Source organism: Tachypleus tridentatus, chromosome 7 (genome assembly GCF_004210375.1).
Source record: "Tachypleus tridentatus isolate NWPU-2018 chromosome 7, ASM421037v1, whole genome shotgun sequence".
NCBI classification, from domain to species: domain Eukaryota; kingdom Metazoa; phylum Arthropoda; class Merostomata; order Xiphosura; family Limulidae; genus Tachypleus; species Tachypleus tridentatus.
In genome coordinates this window covers 23,180,757-23,194,740 of record NC_134831.1, presented here as the reverse complement: position 1 = coordinate 23,194,740, position 13,984 = coordinate 23,180,757, and the positions used below count along the sequence as shown (strand labels likewise).

General features: G+C 33.6%; 1 protein-coding gene across 1 annotated transcript in view; it reads right to left on the bottom strand.

The window, feature by feature from the left end:
* Positions 1-1,286: 1,286 nt before the first annotated feature.
* The window catches only part of LOC143254935 (apicoplast pyruvate carrier 1-like), a 55,872-nt gene continuing 43,174 nt past the window's right edge, over positions 1,287-13,984 (bottom strand). The window contains exons 8-11 of the mRNA XM_076509845.1: positions 8,152-8,274; positions 3,146-3,355; positions 2,163-2,262; positions 1,287-1,324 (exon numbers count right to left, since the gene is read on the bottom strand). Coding sequence (XP_076365960.1) covers positions 1,287-1,324; positions 2,163-2,262; positions 3,146-3,355; positions 8,152-8,274 — 471 coding nt within the window. The remainder of the gene's footprint in view (positions 1,325-2,162; positions 2,263-3,145; positions 3,356-8,151; positions 8,275-13,984) is intronic.

The following is a 13,984-nucleotide window of genomic DNA, read 5'->3' as shown; positions in this document are numbered from 1 at the left end:
TCTTCGATAGGGATTCAAATCCTAGGTTGGTAAAGGATTTATTTAGGTATTGGAAGGTAAACACCTGTGGCTTCAAATGGGAATTAGGTGGAAACGCAAGTCTATTAGTATTCCAACAAAAGTCGTTACTAGGTAGTGTTAATAGTTTATTTGTTTTTGAATTACAAGTAGAGTTTCACAAGGACTATCTGCGCTAACCATCCCTAATTTAGCAGCATAAGAATACAGAGAAGGCAACTAGTCATCAGCACCTACCGCTAACCCTTGAGCTACTCTTTTACCAAGAAATAATGGAATTTACAGTCACTTATAACGCCCCCATGGCTGAAAGGGCAAGCGTGTTAGATTTAACGTAGATTCGACCTTGCGTGACTCGGATTGCGAATCGAGCGCCCTAAATACCTGGTATTACCTGGCCGTGTGTTTGTTTGTTTAAAGTTAAGCATAAAGCTACATAATAGACTATCTGTGCTCGGTCCAACGAGGGTTTTCATACCTGCTTTCTAGCGTTGTAAGTCCGTAGACATGCTGCAACCCAGTGTCACAGCGGTATTTCTGAAGACTTATAGTGCTAAAAACCGGGTTTCGATACCCATGGTGGGCAGAGCACAGCTAGCCCTCTGTGTAGATTTGTACGTAATAACAAAACGACAACCACAAAGATGCCGCTGTGTCACAGGAGTGCAGGAACTAATAATTTTGTTGTAATTTATAATACAATAAAGTAATTAACATGACTGATATTTTTTTGCTAAATGTAAGAAATTAACTTTACACTCGACATCACAGTTCAAAAGATTCATTAACATAATGTACTTCTTTACATAAATTACCATAAACAGTTTAAAATTATACAAACTTTATTTGTATTCATAACACAAACTCAAAGCTTTTTAATTAGGTAACAAAAGTTTCATTTATGGATTCCGCTACATTTATTCTGTTTATATCTAACCAAAGATTATTACTTTATTGTTAAACATTAGGTATTGAAATTTACCTATGCATTAAATAAATGTTGTTTGTTACGACAAAGCAAACAAAAAGTATTAAACTTTTCTACACATTGAAAATTAAAAATATTTTATAAAATATACCTCATATTGTTACTACAGTAGCTATTGTAAACTGTTGCGTTTAATAAAATTCACACAACAATAAAATTCTGGCTTGTTTCCCATAACAACCAAAATATACAATATGAAAATATCCATCTACAATGCAGACACTAAATACACTGCTGCTTTATTTCCTTTTTTCTTTTTCTACTTCACAAAATTTAACTACTACCGGCTTATGCTAGGATTAGGATAAGCACCTAAGCCTGAATTAAAGTATTTCATAATTAAATTTGTTTAGAATATTTCTTACTTCTTAACGTAGAATATAAATTTAGGTAGCAACAAAAGTCAAAATTATTATTTGATTTAACGCACTAAATGTATCAAGTACAGCCAGTAGACGTTTGATCCACATCTTTTTATTATTATTTGATTTAACGCACTAAATATATCAAGTACAGCCAGTAGACGTTTGATCCACATCTTTTTTGTCATTTCTGTCCAATTTGTCGACTGAACTTCGACATCTCCGGTCCATTTTTCCTGGACAGTAACAATTTTCTTGGAGAATGAATGTTACTGAAATCCTTGTTGAGATTTTGTTCATTTTTTATGCATTTTCAAGAGGAAAAAGATGGAAGAGTGCAGTTTCCTTAAAGCTACCTGCAAATCCTTTTAAGGATTGTTTATTTATTTGTTTTGAAATTCGCTCAAAGCTACAGGAGGGCTATCTGCGTTAGCCGTCCCTAATTTAGCAGTATAAGACTAAATGAAAGGCAGCTAGACCTCACCTTCTACAGCCAGATCTTAGGCTACTCTTTAACCAAAAGAGCGAACATATTTAGTGAGACAGGAATTCGAACCTGCGACTTTCAAAATACGAGTCGAGCGCCGTAACCACACGGCCATGCCGTTTAAAGGAACTCCAGAAAGAAAGTCCAATATGGACTGAAGGTTAACTTTTGGATGTGTAGATTTTCATCGGAACTGTCGGGCTTTCACCAAGAGCAGAGCTGTGTACAAAATTTGTCTCTCAAAAAATTAGTTGAATTGTACACGTATATAATTGTTAATTTTTTCTGAAAAACTCTCATAACTTACCTATTAAGCAAATAGTCCCAATCGAACAAAATGCTCCAAACCATCCGAAGTACGGTATAATTCGTTGAAAAGTTATAGGCCAAAAAGTTATAGAAGTGCCCTAGGTGAAGAAACACAATAATCCAGCAGTTAGGAACTTAACAAATATATCAGTAAACAAAAGTATTAAATAAAATGAAATACTTTGTTACTCATCAGATAAATGGTTAAGAAACAGATACATTATTAAGTGTGAAGTATTTATTGCCCTGAAAAGAATGGGCGGTCACTTTGTAATAAGATATCTGTTAGTTAGCACATCAAGAAAACCCACTGTCACTCAATAATTGAAAGATTAACAAATTAAGCTATTAGTTAATAAAAATACAAAGAAAGCTGACATGACTATTAGGGTTTTAGAAGTATTGTATACATGCAGTATCAGAATCTTTAATACTGAATAGGGTTTTAGAAGTATTGTATACATGCAGTATCAGAATCTTTAATACTGAATAAGTTTGTTTCTTTCTGCATTTAACGAAAAGTTACACGAGGACTATCTGCGCTAGCTGTTCCTAATTTATCTATGTAAGATAAGAGGGAAGGCAGCTTGTCATCACCACCCATCGCCAACTCTTGAGCTACTCTTTTACCAACGAATAGTAGGATTGACCGTCACATTAAATCGCCCCCACGGTTGAAAGGGCGAGCATGTTTGGTGCGACGGGATTTCGACCCCGGGACCCTCAAATTACGAGTCAAGCGCCCTAACTACTTAGCCATGCCATGCCATGTTGAATAATAAATAAGGAAACAAAATAACATTCATGAGTACACCATGTATCCAATGTTTCATTTTAATATTCTTAATATATGCTACTTCTCCAAAAGACACTATTGTGCTCGTTACTATAAAAAGTACTGTATACATTACCGAAAGATGTAGATAAAACTTGTGGCTAGTTATTGAATGAAAGGTGCACAGTATTGTACTAATTACATACCGCTACGAAGTATATCATTCCATAAATCATAGCAGAGTGTTTCTTCCCAAACACATCAGCAATAGCGGCTGGAATGCTCACAAACTCAACAGAAAACGTAGCATGTAGTCCACAAATCCAGATTATGAACATAACTTTTCCACCGTAAGGTGTCGCTACTAACGTAAACAGCAATATTGTCTTCAGTCCCATCAAAATCAGGATTGTTGGCTACACATTAAACATACATGAAACAACTGAACCAAAACATCAACAGATTAAACTTGGGATTAATCATTTGGAAACAAGAAAACAAATAGACAGATATTTCAATATATATGTATTATGACAATACGTTTTTGACCATAAATGGACATTTTGTTTTCATGTAAATATTGTTATAATTTTAGAAATCTCACTCATTATTCACAACGCTAGAAACTGGGCTTAGATACCCATAGTGGTCAGAGCACAGATAGCCCAATGTGTTACTTTGTGCTTTACAATAACACACATTATTTACAATGATGAACAGCGCAGCTAAGATTTTGTCGATGATGTTTGTGCTAGTGAACTCGACGTATAATATAATATATCTGATTCGTCCGTTTTGCCTATAACATCAGTATGTGTACTTCTTATAAACTATGTGATAGTATTCAGGAAAACGTTTTCTATATGGTGAATGAGCTAACAACTATTAAAAGCCCTTAGCTTGTAATTTGCGACAGTGATTCCAATTTCCAAATGTTGGCCTTAACGTCAAGTAAGTGTTTAGTTTATTTATTCTGAATTTCGCGCTAAGTTTTACGAGGGCTATCTGCGCTAGCCGTCCCTAATTTAGCAGTGTAAAACTAGAGGGAAGGCAAGTAGACATCACAACCCACTGCCAACTCTTGGGCTACTCTTTTACTGACAAATAGTGAAATTGGCCCTCACTTTATAACGCCTCCACGGCTGAAAGGGCGAACATATTTGGTGTGACGGGGATTCAAACCCGTGATCCAAGTCGAGTGCTTTATCCACCTGACCAAGCCGTGCCACAGTCAGTAAGTGACTCACTCTGTATTTTTAAACTAATGGATTTATACCAGCAGGTAATGCCGGAATACAATAAAGTTAAATTCTGTAATGCTCTCAACATTCGTTTTAGAATTGTGAAGTAAGAAAAACTCTTCAAATAAAACAAGAAATGTACCTAATTTTTATGGACGCACCTAACTTTAGCAGCAAAACTATTGAATATAAACAATTTATTTTCTGGTGTTATTTTAGCTTGAATAAAGCTTCAAGAAAGTAGAATCAAATGAAGGTGCTTTTTTGGGAAACATAACAATTGTAGGGTGTTTTTAAAATGCTATATATCATGGTCCTATAAGTATACTATCAATTCATCTTTTGAAACTTGTCCAAAATGACCTGTCTAGTGACACTGGAAAATAATCTGAAAGTTAATTGAATCGTTAATTCATTGTGGCATCATAAGATTTATCTATCGTGCACAAGACTTTGAAATATTATGCAATCAGTAGCAATTGTATATCTGTGTATTTTAGCTGTCAAGTGTCTGTAATGGATTATAATATTTTGATAAACTTGCTGTTGTAGATCCAGGGGTGAAAAGAACAGTTGCCTGGATACTATAATTAGCTTCTACCCCTAAATAATCATTAACAGATGACAGGTGAACAACAGAAAGATCAAAGCAAAAAAATAAAGGATGCCTAGTTAGCCTTCTTCAGTTTCAGCTATAGCAGTTCAGTATCTTATAGAATGATGGTAAAGTGATCACTGTTACTTTGATCATTATACATCTTCCAAGAAAAAATAAGAAAAGAGAGAGGATGAACAAATTGACTGATCATCAGTGGTTGTAAATATTTTACTTGAAACATGAATATCTGAATATTCTCCAGCATTGAAAACACAAAGGCTGGGATCAAAGAGTATGCACTATACAGCTCCATCCTCTCCACTGTCTATCAATGTAACAACCACACCAAAGTCAAATGTGTTCATTTACGTTTCGCAGGATAATGAAGAAAGACAAAACCGCTCAGTAAAATCATCAATTTATGACTTCTCTTGGTGACAAGTAAATAGAGCATATTATGATTTCAAGGTCAAAGAATAAGTTTACAGTAATGATCTCCAAAGGTGTTGTAAGGTATATATTCACTGAGAGAGAGTGCTTGTCAGTTAACAATTCTACTCCAAAATAAATCCGTCTATCACTTATCTCCTTTCTGTAGGATGGATATTGTCAAATTTTGACAGTAGTATAATGTTTCAAGAATGTTTTCTGGGACGTGATACAAGCAGAATGTTAGGAATCAATGAGAATACCTTGATGTTTTCAGAGTTGAGGGATAACTTCAACAGCTCAATAGTTTGGTCAATTTCACGTATAAAGCAAATCTAGGTAGGAAACCTATTTGTTTTAATGTTTATCAGCGTTGTTTTTTTTTTGTCACTTGTATTCAGTCTGCCATAATTAGAACGGACAGGTCCGCATTAAATCGATAAGGTTCAAGTAAACACAGTTCGGACCAAATATAGTACTGTACTTTGAAAATGTTGAAACTGATCCATAACACTCTCTAGTATTATTTGTAGGGGTATGTTATATTTTTTCTTCAGTTAGGGCATAATCAAAAGTAACAGAGAGGTAAACAAGAGCGGTTAACAAAGTGTGGCTCCAAATTGCATTCCTAGCTATCATGGTCTTTACACCCACAATGAACACAAGTTAATGTATGAAGTCTAGTTTTTAAAGTGTCTAAATCAATGAGAAAGAAAATATCAGAAATTGTTAGGAGTAAATTAATTTTGCAGATACAGTTCCTAATATCAGATGGCAGATGAGGTTTCGTAAGCGTGGAAATGAGAACTTTAGCAGCCTCCAATCTTCCAATTTTATGAATGAAAATTCACCCAACACTTGATACTTCTTTATTAAGGAGATTAACTGGAATATCCAACTACAGGGTGTTAAGAAGATTCTTCTTAACAATAACACATTTTAAGAAACTCAAAATACTGAGTAGGCTTAGCTCAATAGCTATATATCCGATTTTGACTTCAAGAGTTTACTGTTTTGACAAATATATTCCCTGGTCTTAATTTTTTACCATACCTGAAATCAAGCTTATTAGAGGCAATTCTTATAATGAATTTTACATTTAAAACTGAGTTATATGAATTATAGGACTTGGTGAATGTGTACCTTTAGTCTTTTATTCGTGGTTATTTATATTATAGATTTTTTATTAAACACGATAAAAAGGAGAATGACTAAGAACCTAGTAACCCAGTTCAACCTGAAGCTGTACAATGGGACGTGCTCCACTGTTTTTAGTACAATACCTTAGCACCACTATCATATATAGGGTCCACGACATCCAACCCATTAATAATGTTCAACATTGGCATTCGATTGACTTGAGCTACAATTCACTAGCAAATAAACCTGAAGGCACAATGCTGGGTCTCATATTTATTGGAATTCAAGGCTAAAGTATTATGTTCTAGTGCTCCAGTCACCACATAACCACCAAGATCCTCTCCTGTTCTGCAAGAGTCACAATGCAGGAAAACTCGTGGGTAGATGTTTGGATCTAAGCAAAGGTAAAAGTTAAAGATGTAGCGCCTGTTCAACGTGTATATCATAGTATGGTATTAAAGATTTGGTACATTAGGTTTGATGAAAATGATGAACTTCAAACCAATTAAATTGTGGTAAAGTAAATATTCATAATAACATAATAGAAATATGATGACGTAGGTTAAAATATTCTTAGGATTTGTTTTTTGTTTCATCCATATAAAGTTGGAAAAGATAGTTTAATAACAATCTCAGTCAGCCTCTTTAATATCTTTATTCACGCATTTTTCTATCTGTAATTGAACCTCAGGGCCCGGCATGGCCAAGCGTGTTAAGACGTGCGACTCGTAATCCGAGGGTCGCGGGTTCGCATCCCCGTCGCGCCAAACATGCTTGCCCTTTCAGCCGTGGGGGCATTATAATGTGACGGTCAATCCCACTATTCGTTGGTAAAAGAGTAGCCCAAGAGTTGGCGGTGGGTGATGACTAGCTGCCTTCCCTCTAGTCTTACACTGCTAAATTAGGGACGGCTAGCGCAGATAGCCCTCGAGTAGCTTTGTGCGAAATTCAAAAAAACAAACAAAGAAACAAACAATTGAACCTCTACACTTTAAATACAGAGTTAATACATAATATATGCCCAATGAGTTTGTGAAACCGAAAGAGTAAATGGGTGTAAATTACTAAGAAACCCTTTTCTTCTCCGAGATCAAAATACAGACAAACTTAAGAATTTACGAAAACAAAAATAACTCTTCAGGACAACAATTGAAATGAAGAAGAACATTCAAATTAAGATTTGGTGTAAATATTAAATTCTTAGGAATGACACTTAAATACAATCGAATATTTAACTTATGGTGATAGGAGTTGTTGCATCATCATTTTGATGGAAATTCTCTGGAGGATTGAGATCCAAATTTTGTCTAACTTAAAATTCTAGTTAAGTAAAGTCCAAAGACGTATACTTTCTAAGATCATAATTAAACAATAATGCACTGCCTAAAATATTTCATATCTTTTTCTTTTCAACTTAAGCAAAAATCTTTACTATCACATGTTTTGTTGCGGGAAAGAAATGTACATCTAAGAAAACGTGCTGTGAACCGTTTTGCAGTACTATGAATGTAAAATGTTTACAAAGTTATAAAGATTTTTAACGTTATTGTATTAAAACCCTTATTTTTGATAATTTACTTTCAATTGTAAATGTTATGAAGAGATAACCGAGATTATTTTTTAAATTTAAAAAACATTGTTTTCTCTTATGTTGAAATAAATGTCTTTCATTATCAGGTGAAAATAACGAATACCTTGTTTTTGGATAATTTGTTTCCAGTTGAAATTGTTGTTGATGAAACAACTACTGATGTCAATTTTCAACCATGCATAACAATTTCTTTTTGTCGATTCGGTTCTTTACCTTGAATGATGTGTAATCCTGCACTAGTCCTACAAGCACCCTAAAGGTAGTGTGGACAACTGCAGATGCAGATCCCGTTGTGGCTAGATATATATCATCATCTATAAATGTTTGTCCATATACCTAAAAATAAAGTAATACAATCTACTATACTCGCAATACTTTTAAAACTTATCCTGAACTCTAATTTACATATACTTTAGATCTGTCTATACACCACATAATATTAAGTACTCATAGTTTTCGTAAAACTGTTTTAATTCTGGTCATGTTTTGGTTTGAGCTTAATTTAATAATGTAGTTCGAAAAGGCAGACCCTCTGAAATGATTTAGGAAACTTTACAATAGCGAAATACCAAAGTGAGTGCAAAGTACTCAAACGATTGTTATTCCGGCAATTGAATGTTTTCAAAACTCTCAGCAAGATGTAATGTCTGAAGTACTGAAGAATAAAAAAGCGAGATGTTTAATACACTGCACATACAGGTACGAAATAGCTTACAATAATTTAAATAATTACTATTTTGTGGTTTTCTATGACTGACTTCTAAGCATCTTAATTTTGCAAAATAAATGTTTAATTGTCTCCCATGGGCTTACTGTGTCATGTGAACACATAGTAAATTTAATTTCTCCTTTATCGTATGTATGTAACAAATTATTTATGGCTATTTCAGCATATTCCAGTTTATAATATGCATTATATAAAAATTAGCTGCAGAGGACTAGTCAGCTATGCCCCTTTCTTGTGAGAAAAGATCTGCTAGAAAGTTATAACACACTGGTCTTTCTCTCAGAAACAATTTCATTTTCGGGAATGCTTAAAAAGTTTGTCATGAAATTAGAGGTATTGTGAGGGACAGATTTCAAAATACTTCTTAACAGACTTGGATGATAAAATTTGCTGTTATCTACGAGTTAAGATTAAATTGTTATGGCATATTGTATTACGAAATTCTTTATTTTGACCAAGTCAGCTGATTTTTAGTATTCTTATGATTATGTCAGTTTTTCTTCATAACTGTGTAATTTGTTAGATTGATAACTGTGTAAGTAATGTCATTGTAAATTTATTCTTATTGTGATTTAATAAACTTCTGAATAATTATAATTGTAAACTGCCTCTGTCTTGTTTCACGATCGATAATTTTTACCGTAACAGAAACTGGGGAGTTGTGTAGGATCTGAAATTAATATGATTATTAATGGTTTATTGATAAAGTGCAAATTAAAATAAACTGAAATTTGAATTTAGGTTTTGAAGTGAAATCAGCAAGCGTCCAACATGATTTTGGACGTATATAAATCTTTAGAAAACTACACCCTGGAGGAATTTGAGACTTTAGGAAAATCTAACTTTATGTTATCGGCTAATCACTATGAGTTGGTGCTAAGATTTGGATGAGAAAGCAGGAAATTAGAGACTTAATAGTTAAATGTTTAGTTGAAGAAGAGGTGTTTGATGAAGATGCACTAGTTAGTAAGTGACGACAAGACAGATTCAATTGAATTAATATTAGATTATCAGCTGAGGTTAAAAGATCTACGATTTCAAATAGAAAAATAACAGAAAGAGTTATAAGTGAAGCAGAAAAAATTAGAAATGTAAATTAAAGTTAAGGAATTAGCTAATAAATCAAAGTCCAACACAATGCCGTCATATAGTAGTAGCAATTTTGAAGCAACCAAAAATGTAATACTACTGCCATATTTCCAGGAAAAAGTTGTCGATAAATACATATTACATGTTGACAAAGTTGCCGTTGGTCTGAAATGGTCAAAAGATGTCTAGAATCTGCTATTACAGATTTTACTGATTGATAAAGACAGGAAAATATTTTCAGTTTTATTAGAACAAAATAGTGATTTTTTCACTGTTAAACAGGCAATTTTGAAGGTTTATGAATTATTTCCAGAAGCATATAGGACGAAATGTAGAATCTAAGATATGTGAAGACCAAACACACCTGGGATTTGCTAGAGAGAAGGAACAACTGTCTAACAGATGGCTCTTATGTAATAAAATATATAAAAATTTTGACCAGCTGAGGCAGCTTATTTTAATAGAGGAATATTGGCAGTGCATCCACAAGAATATAAGAATGCACTTGGATAAGCAGAAGTTCAAAAACTTAATCTAATACGCTAAAATGGTTAATGACTATGCTTATATGCACAAATTCAGTTCAGAAAAAGGTACTTAAAATTATAAATTACTTATAAGTATGGTTATATCAAGCAACTAGGCTTCCCATCAGAGGACCCAATCCAAACCAAAGTCAGACTTGAAGAATGTAATTAACCTTCCAGTTGTGGTTCTTCTTGGTCAAGCAAATTAGCTCCAACAAACAATGTACATCATATCTGAGTTTTGGATTTTTCGCAGAAACAGCGGAAAGAAAATGTTCGTTACCATGGTTAAAGTCTCTATTAAGTCATTGAGTGATAAAAGTCCATTTAAATTGAGAAGATTGGAGTCTCAATTCATGGAGGAACATAAGCGTCTATGATAAAGATATTTCAAAAGAAACAAAGGACTATCTGTCTACACCTTATATGAATTATGAAACGGGATAATTTAGCCATATTAAGCTTATTCCTGAGCAGAAAGAGGATCCTGAAGTTAGCGAATTTCATTAGAGTTTACTGTCGTCTAAGGAAGCAGAAACATTTGTAATATGTTGTTACCTTAACAATTTAGTGTTAATGCGAATGTGGAGACCATTTGATGTGCTAAGTGGGGATGAACGTAACATTACTCACCAGATAGTTGTTACAAAGATGAACCAGAAAAGGTTTTGTCACCATATCTGGACACTCAAGACTATGAAAAATAATTGACAGAATTTTGAATAATTACTATTGGCCAAGTGTCTGGAAGAATGTGACAGAATATTTCATGTCATGTCATATGTGCAACTTAGTGGACAAATTAAATAAAATATACCCAACACCTCACTCCAATCCATACCAGCATTTGATAAACCATTCAGAAGGGCTATCGTGGATTATGTATGTACATTTTCGAAAACTAAATTAGGAAATCAGTACCTACTAACAGTAATGTATGCATCTAGTCAATTTTCTGAAGTAACACCATTGATGAATATTTACATCACCATTATTATTAGACACCGACGAATTTCTTGACATTATTGGTTCTGCCAAAGGCAATTCAGTCTGATCTAGGGTCAACTTTCATGCCAGGATTATTTCAGTTATGTTATGTATCAGTTAGGGATTAAGCAATGCAAATCTAGTGCTTGATTAAGCAATACAAATCTACTGCTTTTCATCAAGAATCTCAAGGGTTTCTGGAATGTTTCCGCCGAACACTTAAACATATCATTCAGACATATTGTTTGAAATTTCAGAAAGATTGGGATGGAGGCTTCATTTACTTTTGCTTGCTACCCAAGATGCTGTATAAGAGTCGCTTCATTTTAGTCCTTTTGAGCTTGTATTTGATGATTCAGTACAAGGACCACTGAAACAGCTCAAAGAGAAATGGCTTTGTGAAGATACCAGTGTCAATCTACTTGATTATGTAACAGAGTTTATACATTAGCTTACAAAAGCAATTGAGATTGCTAAAGAAAACCTCAAGAAACTCCAAAGCAGAATGAAGCATGTGTATGATTAGCCTGTAATGAAAGGAATTTTTAAATCATGTGTTAAGGCTCTTGCCTTGTTGCTTGTTTAAAATCATGTGTTATAAGCTAGGTATTCTGGCCCTTATGAAACTGAGTCAAAGAACAGTGACTTAGATTATGCTGTCAAAATTCATGATGACGAAAAACCAACTTGAAGTAAAAATATATCTCAGGATGGCTAGAATGGGTATTCTTTGCTTTATTGGTAAAAGTGTTAATACTCAAACCAGCCGTCCTGAGATACATTTATGCTTTCAAAACTTCAGGTGGTGAAAACGAAAATAACTATGTCATGTCAATATGCTGAAAGAGTACTTTGAAAGAGATTGCTCTCATCCTGTTAGGCCACTTATCACCTTAGTCACTGCCCACAAAACTGACCAACTTGAAAAAGATGATAGTTAGTAAAATGTTGAGTCGTATGGGAATCAGAATATACAATAAGATGTTAAACTGAAAACTTCACACGTACATTCATACATAGATTCAAAACTGTGTCCTCTGAGTATAACTCAAGAAGAAGAATTGAAATATTGAATTAATAGATTGCACATTTGTTTCCTGATGTGCAAGATAGAACTGACATCGTCAGTCACGATGTTCACGATGGTGATGCCACTGTTGTTAAACAACATTCTTAGAGTGGTAGTCCTTTAAAACTGTAACACATGAGAACTGAAGTCAAGTTCATGTTGGAGAATAATATCATTGAGCGAAGTAATAATAAATTAAGCTCACCTTATGTTTTAGTATCCAAGCCACACAAATCTTATAGGTTCTGCAACTATTTTAGAAAGATTAGTGCTGTAACCAACAGTGATTTTTAACCGATTCCTAGGTTTGATGATTGTATTGAAATGATAGGTCATGCTGAGTATATAAGTAAGTTTGATTTATTGAAAGAATACTAAAAAGTCTCACTGACAGATAAAGCTAAAAATATCATCTTTTATAATATCAGATGGGCTTTTCCAGTACAAAGTAATGCCATTTAATATGAAAAAAGCCCCGGTAACATTCCATTATTTGATCAACAATGTTATTACTGAGCTAGAGGGGTATGACGCTTACATTGATGATGTCATTGTATCAAGTGATGAATGTGAAATGAATGTCCAACCAGTTTTCAAAAGCTGGTCAAAGGTGAAGTTCGCTGTAAATCTTGTAAAAAGTGAATTTTGTCATGCAACTGTGAATATCTAGAACGTTTAGTAGATCATGAGCTAATTAAATCTTTAATGAATAAGGTGAAACCTATTGTAAATTTTCCAGCATCATGAAAAACAATAGAACTGACGAGGTATCTTAGAATGACTATTGTATTACAGGAAATTCTGTCCAATTGTTTCAGTACTAGCACAACATTTCACCAACTTGCTTTTGAAAACCAGATTCATGTGAAGTAATGAATAGAAGCGTGTCTTAAGAAGTATCAAAAACATTCTAATGAATTCACCAGTTCTTAGGGCACCAGAGTTTATAAAATCCGTTTAAACTTGCTATAGATGTTGCCATTGGTGTTGTTTTGTTACAAGAGTATATTGATCATGTTTAACACCCAATTTGCTAGTTTTAAAAGAAATCTAACAAACACTAGAAGAATAATTTTTCTATTGAAAAAGAATGTCTTGCTTACTACTAGCACTACAACATTTTGATGTCTATTTCAGCAAAACCAGTTGCCCTGTGTTTGTTTTCACCAACCACAATCCTTTGGCATTCATTCACAAGACGAAAAACAAGAATCAGTGACTGTTAAAATGAAGTCTGACTTTACAAGAGTATAATTTTTAAAATGAAGTCTGACTTTACAAGAGTATAATTTGGAAGATAAATACAATAAGGACAAGGATAATGTTATTTCTGATGTACTGTCAAGAGCTGGTTAAAATGTAATTACCACAAGGATATTGCTTTTAACTTTCCTAATTCAATTAAAAAGTTTTCATTATCTTCAGATTCTTCTCTGTAAAGAGGTGAAGTGCTATATTGTAGAATATATTACAAATAATAATACTGTTATGGTTAGACGTAACTTACCATTCTTAATGTTGTACTTACTACCTGGTTAAAATTTATAAGCCAAATACACCTGGTCAGAATCATTTGCATAATTACTATGACTGATTTTTGTCGAATATTCCTCAGCTACAGATTATTTATTGAATATTCTGAAACTC